Source organism: Periplaneta americana, chromosome 12, assembly GCF_040183065.1.
Source record: "Periplaneta americana isolate PAMFEO1 chromosome 12, P.americana_PAMFEO1_priV1, whole genome shotgun sequence".
NCBI lineage: Eukaryota > Metazoa > Arthropoda > Insecta > Blattodea > Blattidae > Periplaneta > Periplaneta americana.
The window spans coordinates 89,503,831-89,527,109 of NC_091128.1; the positions used below are offsets into that span (position 1 = coordinate 89,503,831).

Below are 23,279 nucleotides of genomic sequence, written 5' to 3' on the forward strand. Positions count from 1 at the left end.
GGTCAGAGAGCAGATAACAAAGATGCGTAAGACCGGGGTCAATGTCCACATCAAGTCGAGAACTGTAATGAACGTTGTCGATGCTTGGGGAATGGGAATGGTTTTGTAGGTGTGAATTTCGGTGTGTTATTGTTTATATATTTATGTTTAGGAAAACATTTCACAATGATGTGTGAGAATGTAATGACAAGCCAGGTTAATGTTAAGAAATCCTTTTGGTTTTTAAGGTTATAACTTATTTTTAGTACTCGATCTTCAAGCACTAGTTTGAAAAAGCCAAATGCATTTCGTATTGATGGGGTCACAGGCGAACATTAGCCTTGTCATATTAAGCAGTTCGCCGCAAGAAAATAATTATCGACCACATGTTATATAAGACGAAGGAATAATAACTCACAAAGTATTGTTCTGGAGAGGTAAGGAGGTCTAGTTGTCTTCAAAGAATTTGCTTGCTAGTTTTGTTTAATGTGACAGTTCAGAGAATAATTTACTGCTCTAGTTTTATTAGCTAACTAAAGTTAATTTCATTTCAGATATTGCACTCTTCTGCGTACCCTTTCGTCTTTAATAAAGTATAGTAAATGCAAATATATTTACAAATCTGACATTTGATAATTAGGCCTATAATTGTATCCAATATAGCCTAGCATTTAGACAAACCATAATTATTATCCAAGATCAAATCATTTAAACCATTATTTTGTATATTATTATAAGTCCAAGCTCACTTAAATTTATATCAAACATATATTGTATTCAGAATTTCGTTCAACATTATACTAGCTACCTAGACTGGCCCTCACACCTCCGAAAGAGTATGCAATCTGATCACTAACGACGAATGAAATCTGACAAATTTCATATAGTATTATGGTTACCGGTACTATAATAATCAAGTCACCGGTTTAGCTCAGTCGGTTAAGGCGCTTGCCTACCGGTCCGGAGTTGCGCTCGGGCGCGGGTTCGATTCCCGCTTGGGCTGATTATCTGGTTGGGTTTTTTCGCGGGTTTCCCCAACCGTAAGGCAAATGTCAGGTAATCTATGGCGAATCTTCTGTCTCATCTCGCCATCACCAATCCCATCGACGCTAAATAACCTCGTAGAATTATGTTCTCTTAACTTTCTTTCATTTATTGATATTTGCTCAACCGTTTCTATATCCTCGCCTATTATTAATGTTATTATAACCTTATTTTCCACACATTATTATAGTGTGCATAGAAGCATAACTATACGTTGTAAGAGACAACACATTGCACCAGTAAAAGATGATACAAGTGTGAGGTGTTGTTTATATTGATATTGTCATTGCAGTTCCAGAATCTTGCACTGACATTACGATACGAGTTATCGTTGAATGGCCGGTGTACACAAAAGTAGTATTAGTGCCTCATGTTGGCTGGCAGACGTCGTGGATCTTCCCAGCTGGATTGCAGGGGTATCACACCCAGAGAGGAATGGAGACCGAGTCGGTAAAGTCTGCTCTGAGTGAACAGAGCTCCAGATCCAGGCGATCGCGCAGCCATACCCACCGCAACAATCATCGTCTTCATTCTAATAGAAGCACTAGGTAAGCGACTGTGCGTCAATTTAAAGCTAGCCCTACAGATCTCGCACATGGATTTAAATGTCACAGAAAACTGAACTAGGCCTATTTAAATGTATACTGCAAGGACATGAGTGGTGTGTTAGCTCCTTTTCCCGCACTCATGTAGTAGTGAGAGCACAATGTTGTCAGAAAAGAAACAACGACGCAAAATAGTGATTGAGACAGTTTACGAGTTTATACCATTCTTTGTCCCCAGTGGACCACGTCCTATAATGATGTATAATGATGAATGATATGATTTGAAAACATCGGAGTGCAACTTATTCCCAGTTGATAGTGTGGTATTTAGCGGACGCCAGTAGGGGAAGTTATCCCCACCCACATGAAATATGTATTCGACACAACACTCGCCTATCACGTAGAGTGTCTGATGAGCTAGTAGGGGAAAAGTGGAAGGGGTCGTGGGCGGAGCTTCTACGTTCGCTATATTGCGATTTGCCCAAGAGCTCTACCAAAGATAGGCATTAAGAAAAGAAAAATTGAGAGGTGACGTCAATTTTGAGCGAAAATCCACTAGGCCTACTTCGTCTTCAATCTTCTTGTCTAAACACACAACCTCATGTGGCATTCGAGTACACCATGTTTGCAACTAAATGTCTCTTGAAGTGCATTTCCTCCAATTGTACGTGAAGTGCATTTCCTCCAATTGTACGTTGCAGCATTGCTAAACATATGAATTCATCCCACAGTCCATCAAAGAATCCTCTGGATCTTAAATATGTTTATACGATTAGTAGTGCATTCTGTTCAAACATTTTCCACTGAAAATTTGCCTCCTTTGATAGCATTCTTGTACAGAATTACCGACCATTTTAATCTGTGTCTATAGAACGTATGTCTCTTGAAAAATTATTGTAGGTCTACAACTTACAAAAATGTAGGCCTAAACAGTTAATTGTCCTAAAGATTTAAAAAATGAATCTTGTGTGTTTCGTGAGTAGTTCTCCACATTATTCTATACTGACATGCGAACCTACAGTTTATGGCTTCTTGATCAGAAGCATATCATTTCCATCATCCTTCCTAATAAGTCTTTTAAGAAACTCTCCACTAGAATTTCACATTCATGTACAAAAGCCGCAATAAGTTTTCCAATTCTGACACTACATATCTATAATTTTACTGAATAAATATTTCACACATATATTATATTGCACTATATTGCACTGTTTAATAGTGCAATATAGACCTTAAGTGCAGGGTCGCTTATTTTTCACTTTCGCTAGTTTGCCAGAGGAGGGATGATATCTTAGTCCATGGCATATCTCTCAGAAAGGGCTTTTGAAATGGGTATTGTAGTGCTGCCAATATCTGGAAAGAAATTTGTTGCTGCAGTTATAAGGAATCATTAAAAGCTGTAAAGCTATTTGCTGCTGTTGTAACATTGTAACACTAATTTGTTTTTCTCTGTTTAAAAATCCTTGTCATTATAAATTTCAGGAGTTTTAAAATCATCTTTATATCAGAAAGTGTCAAGCTCTTTAAACATGTTCTGTTGACATTTGACTGCACTATGATAGAATCATCAGAGGCTAGATCAAGTTTTTAGTGAACACTATATTAGTTCATTTCTAGTTAGCGATATCATTTATTGCTCCAGCAATTTTTGTGTGGGCTTAGAATTTTTTTACTCAAGTATTTTAATATTAGTGTTCATGCCTTTGGTCTTAGTCCAAGCATACACTAAAAATGAAATTGTTAACTCAATAAATGAGCATTAAAATTATTTGTAATTACTTGACGAGTATATGATTTCTCGATTTTTACGAAATGAAAACTACATATACTTATCTTTAATTTCTTGCAGAAGCACAAGAAGTCATCGAAAAGGAGAAGATCCAATGGCACCATTTCAAACATCAGTAACATTGAGTGATGAAAACAGAGATGGTCAGGAAGTGATAGAAGTTCAGATTCTCCCACAGGTTAGAAATTAATAGTAATCAAATATATGGAGGGTAAATGATAAAGCTGGTATAATTCACATTTTTTAAACTTGTTTCTAATTTTGTATCTCGAATAATGATGCAAAATTTGTATATTTAATTAACTTTGGGATTTTTTAAACTTGTAAAATATTGCTGTCAGCTGCAACTCATGCCTGTTAATAACTATAATTTGTTCGCCCATTTTTCTGTAATTGGATTGGAATTCGATTTCTGACAGCTATTGCAAGATTTTCTGTAAACAGACCAGTTGTAATTTGTATTGAATTTTATTGCCGAAAAATTGAAAACTATCTTATGTGCAGTGAATTAAAAACTAATTTGGAAGCAAGATAGTGAAGGATGACATACTGGTAACATCTTGAAAATATTTAATACGCTAGGTACTTTATTACATAGACCTAATGTAATAATCATAAAATCATACCACCACATATCAGATGCCTTTTTCGCAACTATCAATTTGCTATTTTGGTTCCTCAATTTGTGGCCATATTCGTTTACAATTTCAGTAGTATCTCAGTCATATACATTGAGTTGAAGGTCTTCTAATGTATAATATATTGCTCCTAGGTGCCTACATCACAAGGACAATGAGGCGTACTGGAGTGCGTGACTGTGCGAATATTAGTCATCTAGAAGAAATGTACTAGCAAACAATCCTGCAGAAATTAGTAGAATTTCAACGATAATCGAATTTAATGGTATTAAATAACGAATAACGTTTAATAAAGACAATGATAATCGAAGCTCCACTGCACAGTAGTCTAGCTCACATATTAGAAACCACCTTTAATTTGAAAGGGTCTGTATTTGAAAGACTGCTTATTTCTGTGGAAGGAACAAACATGTAATTCTGGCTTTGGTGTTTTTTAGGATGATAACTGGGGAGAAAACACGACTGCTGTGACAGGTAACACGTCAGAGCAGTCAGAAATCGAAGATGTTGGAGGAGGACAATGGCCTGGTGAGCCAGACACTGGACTCAGTTTTGTGTGCCATCGTTACCTGGGTTCAGTGCTCACAGCAATTCTCTCCATCGCTGCTTTCCTCAGTCCACTTGCCATGGTAGTCTTGCCAAAATTAGGCTTCTTCCCAGCTCTAAATCCGGGACCGACTGTAGGACTACAACAACGACTCCAGCTTCTAGCATGTGGAGCAGAATGCAAAGGTCTTCTGGTGTCACTTGCCTTCAAGCTTGTCCTATTGGCAGCCGGGGCATGGGCTGTGTTCTTGCGACGTCCTCGAGCCACCATGCCTCGAATCTTCTTGTTCCGTGCTGCTGTGTTGGTATTGGTGCTAGTGTGCACCTTTGCTTACTGGCTCTTCTATGTTGTGCAAGTAACGGAAGGTGCTGTAGCATCGGCAACAGGAGAGGAAACTGTAGATTACAAAGGCCTCGTGGCATACTCATCTAGTCTTACTGACACATTGCTCTTCATTCACTACTTGGCTGTGGTTCTGATAGAGATAAGGCATTTGCAGCCCACCTATTACATCAAGGTAATTTTTAAACTATTTCTTGATGACCAAGAATAATCACAGATTTCAATATCCTTTATAAGAGAAAACTATCTCTTCATGATAGATTAAAAATACTTAAGAATTGACCTTTCTTGTGGTAAGGATGCATGAAATGCAGTCAGCCGATCTGAATTGTTGTGTTACACCGTTATCCCTTTGACAATGGAGTTGAAGAATGTGGTAAAAGTCAGAATTTAAGGTACTGTATTTACCCGCATAATGGACGCCCCTGCATTATGGATGCACCTCAATTTTTTGCATTAAAATAAAAAAGAAATTCCCCACATAATAGACGCATAGAGGAATGTGAATCTGTTACAAATGATAGCAGTGATGCTGAACCTGGCAGTGAATAAGGTAAGGCTAGTGTTAGTAATAACAATAAAGTGTCTTGTCTTAATGTCGCTGTATTCATTGTTACAAGTTTCATCTATTTAGGCCTATACAACTGCTGCTAACTATCGATTGTCTTAAATGCGACACAATCAATATATAAATTAGTTGTGGCCCATATATTGTTATGTATTCTATTGATTTTATTTCAGCATTCGAGCTGGCACACCTTTAATACCCGTTCTTTTTTTTTTTTCCTCCACTAAAATTTTTTCCTCGTATAAAGGACGAAAAATATCGAAAAAAAAAAAGTGCGTCTATTATGCGGGTAAATACAGTTAACTTATAAGGAAGTGCAAATCTACTATAAAATACAGCAACCTGTATTTTGCTCTGTATCTCATCAACTTTTAAAGCCCTTCATTTGAAATTTTTAACACAGATTAGGGGAATTCTGTTGAATATCTTTACAAATTTTAATATTCTAGTGAACATACAAATATTTTAGTAAAACATTTTAGAAAAAAATCTTGTGCAAAAAAAAAATTAAAAAACCGAGACATGAATGCCAATTTTTCTCATACAGTAGTGAAAGAATTAAAATTTTTTTTTTCTTCCACAGCCTACAGGCATAATTTAATTTTGGTAGCTAGAATTATTTTCCTATGTTAATCTGGGAATAAAATATGATTTTTTTTTGGAAATTTGAAAAATTAGTGTAATGAGATTGAAGAATGTGGTAAAAGCCAGAATTTAAGGTATGATAACAAGGAAGTGTACATCTATAAAATACAGAAATTCACATTTTGCTCTGTATCTCGTCAACTTTTTAAGCTATTGAATTGAAATTTTTAAGGTGGTTTAGAGAAACCCTGATGAATATTCCCTATAAATTTTAATATTCTTGTGAACAATTAATATTTTAGAAAGCAATCTTGTGTGGTGGGGGGGAAAAAAAACTGAAAACACTGAGACATGAATGTCAATTTTTCTTTTAAACTAGTGGAAGGATTTGAATTTTTCTTCCCCACAGTGTATAGACATTTAATTTTGGTAATAAATTATTTTCTACGTTAGTCTGGACATTAAGTGTGATTTTTATTTTTATAAATTTGAAAAAGCAATGCAAGCAATGCAATTAATGGAATTCAAATAAGAATGAAATTGTTTTTACAGTTTACTGTATTTAAGTGACTGCAATTTTATCTGTAAATAGTAAGTACTTTAGTAACGAAAAAGTTGTCTGATTCAAGATTTTTCCTTCTTTATTCAAACCTTTTTCATTTACACGAGAGTTTTATGTAATCTGCCCAAGAAACTGCTGGGTCCAAATCATGTAATTAGTATATGATGCAAGACCACCATCTAACATAACATAGGACATAAAATAAGTACACACATTCTCAATGGAAGGGAGGTAAAGCTCCAGTCCCATATCAAGAATCAAATCTAGGCCTTTTAGATTTGCAGCTAGAAATACTGTTGCATTAGCCACAGTGGAGGCAGTTCTTTCTTAAGAATCAGAACCTTGCAGGCACAATAATTCGACTACCTCATGTTCAATATATGAGCCATATTTTAATATAAAACTTTTTTTTTTTTTTGTGAAACAGTGAGCAAAATTCGTGCTAACAATAATCAGGTAGAATGATAGTCACTCTACATAACACTTGTCTGGATTGTCTGGGAGACCCAGTAAAAAAAAGAAATAATGTAATTTAATTATGCAAAATATAGACTATACATCTGTATTTCTTACAGGTGGTGCGGAGTCCAGATGGTGAAAGTCGTGCTTATTCAATTGGACAGTTAAGCATTCAGAGAGCAGCAGTGTGGGTTTTAGAGCATTACTACACAGAATTTCCCATTTACAATCCTTATCTTGAACGACTGCCTGTTTCCAAATCTCGGAAAGGGGGATCAAGTTTCAAGTTTTATGATGTAGATGGGATGAATAATACTTCTATGCAGGTATACATACTCTCTACACTAAAAGTATAACTTTTACTAGTAAGTTAATAAAATAACATTGGAAGTCAGATCTGAAAAAGTAGAATAGACATTTTTTTTCTGTTAATTATTCTTTCAGCATTGCCCTCCAGTTCTGTAGGATATCAAATTAACGTAAAATTTAGGTGTCGCACTTATACGAAATTTCAATTCACTATCACAACTCTGTTATTTATATCAGAAATTTTTTTTAATAATAATAATAATAATAATCTAATCAAATATAATTTAGGAATACACTATATGGTGATTACTTTCACACGTTAATATTGAACTAGGTTTATAAATACCTAGTTGACTAGTTTCAGCTTGGGAGCCATCTTCAGAACTGATGAGATCCTTGCGTCTTTCAGTGTCTTCATTTCTGATGCGTTTGTGTTGTGTAGTGTGGAGTCATAGTGTGTATGTTCTGAAATTCGGTTGTGTGTTGAGGATTTGTTGTGTGTATGTTTTTGTGTATCTGTAAATTTCGTATTATTTTAGTGTGTTTAGTTTCTGGTTTTTCAGTTGGATATGTAGAATTCTCATGTCTGTGTCTTTGTTGTTGTAGGTGTGGTTGGCATTTATGATATATTTTGCGTATGTGGAAGTATTGTGTGATTTGGTTATGGTTGTAATGTGTTCTTTGTATGTGTTTGAAATGGTCTGTCTGTCTGATGTAGAAGTTGTTGCAGTTATAGCATGTGAGTTTGTATACACCTGTTAGGTTGTATTGTTTGTGTGTTGAGATGCTTTTGTAGAGTGTTTTGTGTTCTGTATACGATGTTGTAGTTTAATTTCTTGAATGAAGAAGCATCTCAACACACAACGGAAACAAACAAATACAACCAAACAGGTGTATACAAACTCACATGCAATAGCTGCAACAACTTCTACATCGGATAGACAGGCAGATCATTTTAAATATGTTACAAAGAACACATCACAGCTATAATCAAATCACACAACACGTCCACATACACAGAGCACATCACAAATACCAACCACACCTACAGCAATAAGACACAGACATGGAAATTCTACATATTCAACCGAAAAACCAGAAACTAAACATACTAGAACAATACGAAATATATAGATGCACAAAAACACACATACACAACAAATCCTCAATACACAACTGAATTTCAGAACATGCACACTATTTGACTCCACACTACACAGCACAAATGCATCCCCACCAGAGATGAAGGCACCAAAAGACGCAAGAACCTCATCAGTTCTGAAGATGCCTCCCAAGCTGAAACTAGTCAACTAGGTATTTATAAACCTAGTTCAATATTAACACGTAAAAGTAATTAGTAATCTCTAGTATTTCTAAGTGATATAGTGTTAAAAGCGTGTAATCAAGATGTACAAATTTAATTTGTTTTCGTTTTGAATTGCAAATACTTCCATTGCTTTTGAGTAGTAACTTATTTGATTATTGAATATGTTTACTAGATGTTCTGTTTTTTATTTCCATTACAGCAGAGTCAGTCGCGTGCTATGCTAGCTGCTCATGCGCGTCGTAGGGATTCCAGCCACAATGAACGTTTCTATGAAGAACATGATTATGAACGCAGAGTGAAGAAACGTAGAGCACGCCTGATAACAGCTGCTGAAGAAGCTTTCACACACATTAAACGTCTTCATAATGATCAAGGTCTGTCTTTTAATGTGTTTTCTTTTTAAATTAGTCTAATCATCTGAAGTCCAGTTCCTTTTTAAAGAAACAATGAGATCCTGAGATGAATTCTAGTAAATTCTGATTTACATTCATAATGGCTGAATGATATTAAATTCGAGACTTGCAGGTTCAAATCCAGCTAAGGACGGCTTCTTTTGGAAGAGAAATAAATTCAGAGATTCTGAATTGCAGATTTAAGGCACATAAAAGAGCCTTAGCCATTAATGAGAGAGCTTTACCATTACTCACCCATGTCATGAGTTGATTGTTGTAGTCGTCTTATCATTGCTAGAATTAAATTCCACCTCGCTTATTGCCTCCATTAAGATTTTTTTTATCAGGAGTTCCTTTAAATGCCAGTAAATCTACTTGGATTAGTTTAATTACGAAACTATAATAATGGAAGAAATTAGTATTTTCTGATTTGAGACCAAAACAGCTACATGAGCTAGGGACTATTCAAATCTAGCACTGAATTATGTCACACAAAGATATATACAAACCATGTACTACCTCTATATGATTTTGACAGACTTGAGAGGGAAATCACTGAGCTCTTTTGGAATACTGATATATAGTGTCTAGAAGAGAGGTTGTTAATGATCAAAGATGAAAATGGCGATCCTATATGAAATTTCTGTTAATGACGTTTTGCATGAATAAAGTCCATTCTTTTATGAACTGGCTGGGGTCCTTATTTTTATGTAAACTTATTTTTAACATAGTTTCGATGATTAAATAACACCCTATGTGAGACTCAGAAAGAATTAACTGGTGTTAACATGTATAAGTATTCAGAATAAATTATTTAAGCTGTTTCCATACCTGATACTTTGCAGTGCCTGCAATACCATTGGATCCACAAGAGGCTGCACAGGCAGTGTTCCCTTCAATGGCAAGAGCTCTGCAGAAGTACCTGCGAGTTACAAGACAGCAGCCTCGTCATTCTGTGGAATCCATCTTGGCACATCTAGCAGACTGTCTCAGCCATGATCTCACACCTCGAGCCTTTCTTGAGCCTTTTCTTGTGCCCGCACCTGTGCTTCAGGTATATTCTTCCCTGGAGAAAGAAATTTAAAAATTTGTAACACTACATTGCATTACATTGTATTTTTTTTTACAAATCTTTACCCTGACACAGTATGATCTACTCTTCAAGTGGTCGTACTGTCTAACTTCTGTGCAAAATGTCTTCCACAGGTGTCAAAAGAAAACATGTTTACTACGAAAAAAAGTGCAAGTAATTGAGTGGTTTGGGAAATGAGAAACTGTCTCATCACAATACGAGATAGGAATTATAACTGTGCGCGATTTAATGAAAACAAAATATAAAGTGCATCAAATTTGTAAATCTACAACATGAGACCTCTACTATTCCTATCTTTCCACAGACAGCTGTCATAAGGAGTTTCCTTGGCCATTAAAAACTCGTTGTTGAAAACTAGACTTAAATTAATGAACTTATGATCCACTACCTAGCGTGTTAAAAGAAAAGACTACGAGGGAAATGACGAAACTGTATTATGCACTTAGTTTATGAACACCTTTTATAGTATGGATTATCCGATTTTTTCGATTAACCGTTCACTCCACCCCCTTCATTATCACGGATAATATAGGTTCTACTGTATAATGTGTGGAAATCTCATATACATGTGTGCTGACACTGTTTCCGTACAACTGTTTTTCTTGTAAATTCAATACATGACCACTTTATGCAAGTAAATGACCTTTCCTAGAAGAATTTGGCCAATTACTGTCATATAAAATACTTTGAAATACCACTGTTATTATTAAATCTGCCATGGCAATACACGGTGAGATGACGGATGATGCTTGCACGGTAACACGCAACAACCTACAATTTTCGCCACTCAGAGTGCAGTGGTGAATTTCTCCCTGCAACACACGGAGCCTATTGGAATCAAACTGACTCTTGTTCACAGCAGAATCTCTTTGGTTTCATAATGTCTCTTCCCTAGCTGGTAAGAAATTTTACACCTAAAAATGTTTTTCTTGATTTCCCGCAAAGTTATGGGAATGGACAAGGGTCGTCATTTATAAAATGTAGAAACATTTGCACACTTACGAAGTGTTATTGGCAGACACATTTTGAAAATATACACAGATTTCAACATTCGGGAAAAATTGGACTTATGGGGCTGTAGAAGTAAGCCGATGATATCTGGCAGAGTATGTTATGTCTAACTAAATTTGGCAAAATGTGACTTACTCAAAATCTAAATCTGTTTCAAACATTAGAATTTAAATATGCTTTAACAAGGTGTCTACCAGTAACTAAATTAAGGAAAGTAACCAAGAAGTTACTAATTTTAGCAAATGGCAACGAAATATAACGAATTAAGAGACTCGAATGGTTGTGGGTAATGATATTATGCAATTGTTCTACTTCAATTATTGAATCTTGGTGTCGCTGCCTGACCTGTGGTGGTCGGTAGTCAGCGATTACATAATGCGAGTCTGGTACAGTCTAGAAGGCTGGGAGAGAAGTTGGTTGCGCATCCATTGAACTGAAGATCAGAGAACTTAAACAAGTCTGATGACAGATCGTAAGATGACTGTAATGTGATTAATGTTTCTCCACCAAGCTTACGAGTAATTATTAAGCTGTGGTAACTAAAAAGTTACTAATTTTTGTTCCACACTTTTGGTAGACACCCTGTTTAAAGAAACTATTCACACAGATCTACTAGTGATTAATTTTAAATCTTGTAAATATTTGAATAATATTTCATTTCAGAACGAGAAGGAACAGAAACCTGTTCAGACCTGGGCTCTCATTTGTGAGGAGCTGCTGTCGCGTCCAATTGGTCACGGGATCACATTCCAGTTACGTCAGAACGATGTGTCACTCCTGTGCCATGTGCGTGCACTGCCTCACTTCAACGTCACAGAAGAAGTTGTGGACCCCAAGTCGAATAAGTTTGTACTCCGCTTGAACTCTGAGACCTCTGTCTGACCCTCAGGTGCACACAAACTGTCGTGTAACAATGCTCATGCACTAGTACGTCATAGTAGACTGTAAAATAAATTATTGAAATTTTGCATTTAGTATAATTCCACATAATATTCTCAAAAGTTGTTTTTGCTGTGCAAAAACTTTGTATGTCATCATATAAGGTATTGTTATACAGAAGATTTTTTTAACACAACCCGAATTAATGTGCAATCAATATACTATTTAAGATATTCAGTATAAATAGACATCACCTGATGATGAAAGTATTTATGTGAAGAAAAGAAAATATTTATTAATTACTCGAAGTTTAACGTGTTGCTGTACAATTAGATCAAAATCAATACCTACTCTTAGACAGGATGGATTCAAGTGTGAATAGCAAAATAGGCAAGTTGGAAAATATTCATATGCTGTGAAACCTGCCTTAAAAAGCTACAAGACGATATTCAGAATAATGGTCATTAACACAGTGATGACCAAATTAAGATGAAATTTTGATGTCGAAACTGGTCTTATTTTACCACACGATTAACTGTTGAGTATATGATTTCACAAGTTATTTCAATTTAAGCCAAAACAATAAGTATGCAGTACCTGTACTGAATGTTTTGAACACATTTGTATAAAAAAAATTCATCGTAGATTGTTTCATTCTTCTACATTTCTCCATAACTAATAGAAATCTTAGTAGGTTACCAGCAATAATATTCGTTGAATTAACAAGAATTTTATAGGCCCCTTTCATTGTCACAGAAAATTTTTCAAAATTTTTCTTAGTAGACCAAGTACATTTTATACTGTCATGTACTATTGTAGGACGAAGTTTAAAGCCACTTTTCCATAAATCAGTGATGTACCATAAGCAGTAACAATAACCTAACCATATCTGAGCCAATGACATGTCTTACAATATCAGAAAGAAAATTTTGACAGCTTCTGTAATTTGAAGAACTAATGTTTCATATGATTTATTAATAGATTGAATTTGGAGCAGTCTTTGGCCAGTTTTAAACAGAGGTGAATCTATACAAGTTGTCTGGTAGTTAAGCACTGAAATGAGAAGATATTTATGTAATTTGATGAAAAATTACCAAATTAGTTTCAAGAAAACATAACTATTTACCAAGGTGCAGTAAAGGTGGCTGCAAAGGCAGGTTTTACTGTTCTTTCTTCTCATTCTCATCATTTTTTAATATAATATTCATAATGTACTGCATATTAATTCCAAATAAAAGGTGTCACATTTTATCATAATCTATGTAAATCAATATTTCTAACATAATCTATAAATCCATTCTTCCTCTTTGTATTTCTATACCACTGGCATTTGCTGTGGATTGTTTACTTATCGCAGAATTCCACTTGGATACATAGACTGATTCTCACTTAACAAGGTACACAACAGTGTGTGTGTGTGTGTGTATATAAGCCAAAAGACTTCTTTGCCACTCTGTTGTTCTCTTGTCCATTCCTGAAATAGACTGATACTGAGTGGTTGCAGTTTCTTTTCATTCGATCTGACTATTGTACATGCATTCACTGAACTTTATTTATTCAAATTCTTTTCTTCTTTAGATACTGAACTGAATAGTAGAAACAATAGTTGAATGCTTTTGTGAAACACAGCTTGAAAGTTAAGTAAATCATTTCAATGAAGAACACTTCCCTAATATAAAATATACTCAAGTACAGATAATATTGATAACTTGGTAATTCATTACACATTGAAACTAGGTAGAGTTCTGAGATATTTTCCTCAGTTTTCACTGAATCTCAAATTACTTAAGAAAATATGAATATACAGCGACTGAATGAAAGGTGTCCTAAAAATCATATCTCATAATTTTTATTGTACATATAATATGTTCCTGATTTTTTCTTTTTCGAAACATGAATAACCTAAATTAATTTCAATATAGACTCACCTTGTGACACAACAAACGCCAGATGATAATCAGTCTCAGCCCACATGTATTTGAGCATATTGTGGATTACTGTAATCACAAAGAAGGTCCTACAGCAGAGGGCCAATTTCTTGGCCACCTGGTATTTTCATTTTAAATTCATGTAAAAAAAACCTCCTCTGTCAGGTAAAGATCAATTTCATAGCTTATAATGAAAGGTGGCAGAAAGGACTTCATTGCTATGATGACCCACAGTGTACTTCCAAGCATGTGGGCTAATATTGATTAACATATGGATGTAGTCCTGTGCCGTGGCGTCATGGTTCGAGTCCTCATGGGGGAAGAAATTTTCTCATGAAATTTCGGCCAGTGTATGGGACTGTGCCCACCCAGCATCGTGATGTACTTGGGGAGCTACGACATGTAGTGAAATCCGGTTATGAAAGCCAGCTATAATGGCTGGGGGAATCATCATGCCAACCACACGATACCTCCATTCTGGTTGGATGATGGTCTACCTCTGCTTCAGCATATGGACCTGAGACCAGCAGCCAGCTGGTCAGTCATGGTCCTTCATGGGCTGTCGTGCCTCTGATTATTTTTATTATCTGGATGTCTGTATAATAAACAAATTCTGAGACATGAATTTTCCTTTTTTAATGCCTGTAATCCAGTCACTGTATTTTGTTTATTTTTTTATTACAATTACTTAAATAATTTATAGTCTTGAATTACACTAAAATCTCATGAGAGATATGGGACAGTTATTTTCTAATGTTACTTAAGAGTCTACTAGTATTTTAAAAGTTGTGTGTGTGTCAAATATACTCCATTTAAATTGTGTTCCATTGACAGCCAAATCATTACTACTGTTTCAATGGCATGCTGTTTCATTACCTATTATTTTATACTTGAAAAGACTGTTTACAATTTTATAGCTATCACTTTGCATTAATCTCATTCCATTTTGTACATTTTTCAATAATTCTCAACCAGATTAACTGTACTTTCATTGTTGCTTTCGAAATTTACATTTTTAAAATGTACCACGTAAAATCTAGGTAATTCAGAAGCAAGGTTGTTTTATTCTGTAAATTCACAAGCATCTGGTTGGGAATCATTGTTGCAAATTTAATGCGACTTTTTAGTATTGAATCTCATAGTACAATTAAATATCTTTTGTATGTTTATACAATGACATTACTTTTTCTGATCTTTTTATAGCACGATATTTTTAAATATATATCTAGAGTATTCATAATAGAGATCTTCATTCATTTATTTCATGTGAACCATGCATACCTGCCATATTTCCTAAATATGAGACAGACCAAATTACTCTTTTGCATTGTATTTAAGAAAAAAGTTCTCTCATATTTCATGTTTTTGTTTAGTAGTAACTAAATCTTTTCAATACTGTAACAATAATAATGTATAATATATACACTGGCATCAAAAAGTATTGGCACACTCAATGTTTTCCCTGTAAGGTCTGTATGAAGGGCAAGTTTAAACAAATAAAATGTTTATTCCTTAATATAATGTAAAACTAAAAATCTTTCACAGAAATTACAACAACAATACACAAAATAATTATTTACAAAAGAAAATCTATTTTTTGATTTCAAAAAAAGTATTGGCACATTATACTAATGCATATAATAGGTCTCTGTAATGTATTTTCAGTATCCTGTATGCAAGCCATTAGCACGGATAACAGCTTCCAGACGTTTCAGCATTGAATGAACCAAATTTCTCGTCGTTTCAGAGGAAATTTCAGATCACACATCCAAGAAACCTCTTAAACTCTTCCTTATTAGATGGGTGGTACTTGGCCCTTTCCCTTCCAAGATTTAATGAAAAACAGTATTTAATTAGAATTTTCAGATGTATCCATGAATGATAGATTGAGAGATCTTATCCTATTTCGTTTGTTTTTCATATACCATTACATATAGGATCATCATAATCTATTTTTAATAGTTTAAAATAATTTTGAGATCTACTTTCGTTTATAATAGTTTTTCATGAATATTTATAATAAAGATACAATAAACTACTAAGAAAATCACGATAACTCTGATTTGAAAAACCAAAATTGCAATATTTTTTATTTATACAAACTTTTTGGAACAGCATTCCTGACTTGAGCAATAACTATATAAGTAAATGTAAAATTTAGTGAACCCCTATGAAAATAGAACCAGTTATGAGACATACATTTGATATCATGTGAAACAAGTAATATAAATCACAAATAATTTAAGATACCCATACTTATTTTTCCATGAAACAATATTGTTTTGTGTTTTGGTGAATATGATAATTTCATATGGGGGTCCAACATTTTATTTTATATAAGTGTACCATAGTAACTGAAAACCTGGATGTTTCATTCTCTGTCCACTAGAATTCTATATCTTCATTTATTAAATTTGATTTGGGACATAAGAGTGCCTCATGCAAGCTGTGAGAATTAAATGCTTTGGAAGTTAAAAGTCCCAATATGTATTAGACATGAATACAGTATATAGTTTATAAGTAAGTGATCAATCATGCACATACACTCTTTTATGTGGGATTTAGACACATTGACAATCACATACTGAAGTGTTCGTACTGAATTATATTTATGTCTTTGGTGTAATTCTTTATCTGAAAATATCAGTTGTAGTTTTATTGCTATGACAGAAGATGATAATGATGTAATATATATCACACTGTAATTCAAAACAGCTCTGTTATCCCTAGTACATAAAACATAAACAACATCCACTATTTCAAGAAAATAATCATCGTTATAGTTACAAATTACAGCAGCTTTTAAGAAAAGCCATGCCTTTTGCACTTACGTCATGCACATTCCAACACTACAAGTCACATTACTGGGTTAGCACATGGTGTCCCCATTCCCAATCAAAGAGTGTAAGTGGAAAGTGAATTAAACAATTTAATGACTGCAGGGTTAGTTGAAAAGGTTAGTAGGAAAAGCATTAATTTCTGATTTTTTTTACACATATCTTTCTTGCTTTAAAATAAATGATTTAAAAGGAACAATACTGACAGAAGAAAGATATATTAGATTGACTGTGAATCTGTGAAAACACTATGTCAGATTTTGGGCACTGCACATTGTTTTTTATTCAATGCTCAGTTCCCCCCCCTCCCCCCTCCCCTAAATCTTGTTTGCTGTTCCCAATGGCATCAAGCCTTTGCTTTTAAATTATTTACCTTCTTACATCCCAACTGAAGCTGTTCGATCTTCACATCTTTGGTCTAACTTTCTCATATTGGCAAGTAGTCTTTTGTTCAGTTATGGGTAGAAATAGCTGGATTCTATTTTTAAATGTTGCTATTCTTTTTCTAGGTTTATATACCGTAAATTTCCTTCCATAAATGTTGTACTATGAACCAGTTTCAATCCCCTTGAGATTTTGTGTATGTGATTTTTTTCTTCCATGTCCTAGTTCCTTTTTCTGCAGTTTCAGTTTCTATGTGTGATAGGTTCTTTTATCGCATTAAGATGGAACAAGTTTCCTTATAATATTTCTATTTTTACAGAACATGTTCCATACTTATAAAATCCAGGCTATTCCAGAATGTGAATTGTGGATACATAAGTAAGAAAAACAGTTAAATGTTATTGCTGTGATAATGCTTTGTCATGTATTAAACTACCTATAAAACTATGTTAATGATTTTTCTCCATTTTTTTATAGTCTTCCTTTCTTGTGCATTTGGATAGATATTTTCTAATTTGTTTTCGAATTCTGTTCGTTTCATTTTCTCACTTTGTTCTTTTCAATTCTTCCAATAATGTTGTATTAGTTTCTTTTATTAGTTCTGCTTAAAGTTCGTCCAAAATTTTCTCAATTCTTTTGTGACCCAAAAGTGGGACAATTGTACAGTGCCTGTGAAGCGTAATTGCTTTGTTGGACTATTAGAAATCAACTTCTTCTCGCTTAGTATTGTTCCTGTTTAATGTTTGATTCATGGTTTACCACAGACTCGAAAAGAATTTGTTAGATATTCTTTATAAATTTATTACAAATCTTTAAGTTGAATGTGGAGTCTTTCTCTATTTAACCTATTGATTTATACCTTCAAGAGTTAGTGCCTGAAGAAAAATGCATAAACTTCCATTAAGTATGTAACTGATTAGCATTCTTTTGCAAATTGTACTCAATTTTGAAGTGAATTTATATTATGGAAGTTGTACTCGTAAATGTAACCTGTATGGAAATTATTGGTAGCACATATACCATTGAATGGTATGTGGGCTTACTCTGCAGGGTTTTCTCACTATACGTGAAAGTTGTGTCACAATGGTGCTTTCTTGGAAGCACAAATTTTTTATACATATATGTTCGATATAGATAAACTCCCCGGTGTATATCCATGAAGTATTGTGCTCATTTGTGAATTCTGTGTACATTAAGTATTATGCTAGCAGCTATTGTACATGTTTTTATATATATATTTTAAATATAATATAAATATTTAGTTACGGTTTTATATTTATGTTTCCACAAGGTATTACAGTTACTTTCCTATCTTGAAAATTTTTGTAGCCTATCTCAGAGAATAAATTAAAAGCAGGAGAAAGTTGTGTGTGTTGAAGGCAGCTTAAAAGATGAGATGAGAGAATATATTACGATGAATAAGATATAGCTATATGCATAATGTAGACTGCATCCCCTTCTGTTATTACATTTTTGTAAATGAGCAGCTTTTTTATCGTGTTTGTCAAACTTGCAGAACCTTGCACAGCAAATATGATTCTGGTGTACTGCAGTATTATGTTTATGGAACTGTTACTGTTAGGCCCAGTGAGTTGTCATATTGAGTTTATTATACCCTTGGAAACAATGTTTAGAAACACTGTATTACAACTACTTATAAACTGTATTGAAACACTGTTGTGTGTTCAGTTCTGTCAGTCGTTATATTGTATTTATTTATATTCCATGGTATTCGTACATCGCTTCGCAGCTAGAATATGGAACAAGTAAAAAAAATCTTAATAATACTACAAAGTCTTAATTATAGCTCAATATGCAGAGAATATGCATCCAATGACAATTGAACTTTAGTTGCTGGCCACTAGGATCGCTACTATTGCACAGTGTATTGTTCCTAGTACTCTCAGTTGCTAACCGCTTGGAGCTTTGTATTGCAAGAAATGCAAAAAATCACCTCAAGCTTCGTGACTATGTACTAGACTGTGATTATAGTCACAGTCTAGTTCAAATACATACAGAAGGATTTTACAATATACTAGTACAACACAAGTGGTTAGTATCGATACTTAATACAAGACAGAAATATTCATGCAGCATTATTGAATGTCATAAATTCACCTACAGAATAGAAGACATGAGAAATTAGGCACTTCTTTAATTTGACCCTAAATAATCTTATGTTTTCAGTTTGATTTTTTTATATCCATAGGGAAGCTATTAAAAATTTTTACTGCCATATAACACACGTCTTTTTTATCGCACATTCTCAGTTCCATATTGAATGAAGTCGCAGTGGCAGTGTATGCATGCAGTAGGTTTATGATCTTTGAGAAATTGCACCAAAAGATTGAAAAAAAATGATGGTGAAGACTCATTTTTATATAAAGTGCCAGTCACATGCCTGTTATCTGATTTAAAATTACAGTATAAAAAAGGATTAGAAATTTTATTGCAAAGGCTCACAGTGATTTTGAAATATTTTATGATTGCTGGGCTGGCCAAATGTAACGGAAAAATGTTAAATTTTGTGCTATTCCTCCATCACTTGTATTAAGTGTGACATGAATTCTTATACAAGTCTCTTTTTATTTTATTTTATTGGGTTATTTTATGATGCTGTATCAACATCTAGGTTATTTAGCATCTGAATGAAATGAAGGTGATAATGCCGGTGAAATGAGTCTGGGGTCCAGCATCGAAAGTTACCCAGCATTTGCTCGTATTGGGTTGAGAGAAAACCCCGGAAAAAACCTCAACCAGGTAACTTGCCCCAACCAGGATTCGAACCCGGGCCACCTGGTTTCGCGGCCAGACGCACTGACCGTTACTCCACAAGTGTGGACTACAAGTCTCTTGCCTACATTAAATATATCATCTCAAATCGCACTGGAAGTGTGTGAAGTTTCATTCAGAAGTACATTCAGGAATATGTTGTTGTCTAATGTGCTGCATCTAACATTGAAGTCATTAACAGTCTTGCTCTTCAATACTTTGTCTTAGAATCTTCCTGTTTGATAGCAATGCATTTGTTCAGGTGGTGCTCATCCATTTTTTCCTCCAGATGGTTCCATAAGATGCACTTTGGTGAAGGGAAAATATTGATTTTGTAAAGGTGTGTCTTGTTAATCGAAAATATGCTACAACCGTTTTCCGTGCAGATAAAGTATGACATTCGTGTTTTTTATTAGGCATTCCCATTTTTTGTTTTTGGCTGCTGTTTGAAGTCTGTTATTTATAATTTTGGTTTTCAATTTTATGTGATGTTTCACTGTGGAATAAGATACTGGTTTAGATTTTGGTAATTGTTCTATGAGAAATCCTTTCTTGGCAAGGAAATCATTACCAGTAATCCCACAGTGGGAGGGTAGTCATTAGAGGACAACTTCTTTGCAGTCAGAAATTTTTGGCCAATAAACTGCCTGGATAGCTGCTTTGGAATCACAGAGGAGAACTTATTTGGAGGACATGGTTTTCTGTGTTAATAAGTTTTAGAGAGAGATTTTTATGGCGTGAATTTCACCATCAAAACGTGTTGTTCCTCCTCCATCGTGGCAGTAAAACGAAAAAGGGAACATGTTCCTCCTGCTCCAGCACCTGTTTCAAAATCTGTGAGTGAGCCATCAGTGTAGACATGAATCCAGTCTTTTGGAGGATATCTGGTGTAGGGGTTTTCAAAGATTTCAAAGAGTTGGTGTCATATTCAGACTTTTTGGTGATGTTTGCAATGAGGTCTAAGGCACAGATGACAGGTTCAATTGTAATGGGTTTATTACAGGTAGAATATGTAGAATGCACCGAATGCTCTTCTGGTCTTTAAGTGTGTTATTAGGTCCAAACTTGTAATTCTTACAGCCTGTTTTCCATTAAGGTGGAAAAACAGGAAGCAGTTGAAATATTGTTGTGAAACTGTGGCATGCAAAACTTTGTATCACAACTATATTGCAGCAGTTTATGAACAGTTGTAACACGATTTTTCTGTACCTTGTTTCCAAGTGTGTAGTAAACTTTGTCAACTCTTGTTTACTTTTCGGTATTAGGAAATATATTATATGAAAATACTATTGTAAACTGAAGAAAATTGAGTGATCATCACTAATATAAGCACAAAGATAAAACCATATATACATGTTAGACCTGTGATTACTACCTCAATATTTATGATTGCATTTAAACAAATTAGAAATTGTAGAATGTAAAACCATATTTGAGAATATTTACGAAAATGTACGATAAAAATTGATGTTTTATTATTCCTACTAAGTACTTGACATATTTTTTCGTAGTTTGAGAAGTTTCTTAAAATTTCATACACTTAAAATACAACAGCAGTAAATTAACTGGATAATTTAGTGATTAACGAATCATAAATACACGATTTATTTCATTTTTTTTACTACATCTTTGTAGATATCCAGTTTTTTTTGTTCTTTATTCTCTGAGTACTTACAAAAGAAGCATCAGCAGATGCCACTTCAGTTAAAGATGTATTAATCGATAAATGTCTCGCATTATAGATTGAAGAAGACACTTCATTTACTAGACTTGAGAGTTGCATCAGTAATATTTTATTTCTATGAAGCATATTTTGTATTGCAAGTGAAGCTTAGTTTTCAGTACAATATCTGATCATAAAAATAGTTACCCTACTAATATAATTTGTATGTTAAAGAAGAATTCTGTCTGATAAAGTAGTTTTTAAATAAAACTCTTAAATGCATGTATATAATAATTATAGTATATAAATTTGATAATCTGCGAGGAAATTTTTTTGTGCATTTCAATAAATAGATTTATTATTGTGTGCATGCATATGGAAAGAGACCAATTGGTGGCTTCTTGTTTCAGATATAAACAGTGATTTGAGTGCGATTCAGTTGATGCAGGACTTTAATGTTTACACAGTTTTATTGCTTAGGATGTGATCATACCAAAAATCATTAAAAATTCACCAGTTTGAATCCTTCCTTTATTATTTTTTAAGATTATATCTGAAACTAGAAGCCGCCAAGTGGTCCCTTTTCATATAAACACATTTGTTTAATACATATAATTGTGAAAGTAATATTTTTCATTGTAAAAATTATTTGACGAGTGAAAGCAATGTTTCTGTCAGTTATTTTCATTCTAATAAATCAGTTTTATGAAATTTAGGTTAGTACAAAATGTAAAGTATTTGTTATAACAAATTCATCAGGCATTCTTTATATCAACATAAATGGAAAAGACTAAATTCTAGACACTGTAATTTATGTTGTACAGTTTTGTGTAATGCATTGAAGAAAACTCAATGCTCGAAATATTTTTACTGTTAAGGTTGGACATACACAAAATAATATGTAAATAACAGTCTATCCTATTATTATTATTATTATTATTATTATTATTATATTTTAGTAATTTTCCCTTCATCCCTCGAGAACCATAAGCACAGTTTAATTCATTATTGCATGTACTTAAAATACTGGCGTTACTTGTCACTATTAAATCTTATTAACATATACCATACATCAAAACTTATTTACAGTTGTTATCAACAAGAATTCTTCACATACTTCTTCCAGAAGCTAAACCTTGTGGAAATATGGTACATGTATTGTGTGCAAAGTAAAATATAAAAGTGTGTGTGTGTGCGTGTGCTTACATTCAGTATTCTGAATTTTTTTTTAAGCATGATGTGACAATAAGTGTAGCTTTTTATATAATGCCATGTGAGATTAATGTACAAAATAAAGATACTCTCTTGGTTCATAGTGTATGTATTCAGAGAATCTATTTTTTATCATCATAAATAATTTCACGTGATAAAATAAACCCTATGCGTGACCTGTTCTTTTCCTTAATATTCTTGTGCGAGAAACTGATTATCCCACCACTTCATTGGTCGTCCAATAGTTCTTTTTAGGGCTATAATTCATATTTCTTTTAGGTACCGGTATTCTGTTGGGACTCATTTGTCAGTACATGATTTAACCATTCAGATTTCCTGATATTTGTTTATTTTTTAAATTACATTTGCCATTCTTATTTTTTGCATTTGTTTTATAATACAGTAGAAAATTCA

General features: G+C 33.8%; 1 protein-coding gene across 1 annotated transcript; it reads left to right on the top strand.

Annotated features, from left to right (window-relative positions):
* Positions 1 to 48: 48 nt before the first annotated feature.
* Vang (Strabismus domain-containing protein Vang) lies at positions 49 to 22,977 on the top strand. The gene is made up of 8 exons (XM_069841726.1): positions 49 to 416; positions 1,316 to 1,571; positions 3,418 to 3,535; positions 4,433 to 5,059; positions 7,175 to 7,384; positions 8,894 to 9,068; positions 9,932 to 10,140; positions 11,854 to 22,977. Exons 2-8 carry the CDS (start codon positions 1,459 to 1,461, stop codon positions 12,070 to 12,072), a joined length of 1,671 nt encoding a protein of 556 aa, XP_069697827.1. The 5' UTR covers positions 49 to 416; positions 1,316 to 1,458; the 3' UTR covers positions 12,073 to 22,977.
* The last annotated feature ends 302 nt before the right edge of the window (positions 22,978 to 23,279 follow it).

Coding starts and splice junctions, on each gene's coding strand:
- Vang (XM_069841726.1), top strand. CDS start 1,459: ATGGAGACCGAGTCGGTAAAGTCTGCTCTGAGTGAACAGAGCTCCAGA. Junction 7,385..8,893: donor TGAATAATACTTCTATGCAG/GTATACATACTC, acceptor TTTCCATTACAG/CAGAGTCAGTCGCGTGCTAT. Junction 9,069..9,931: donor ACGTCTTCATAATGATCAAG/GTCTGTCTTTTA, acceptor GATACTTTGCAG/TGCCTGCAATACCATTGGAT.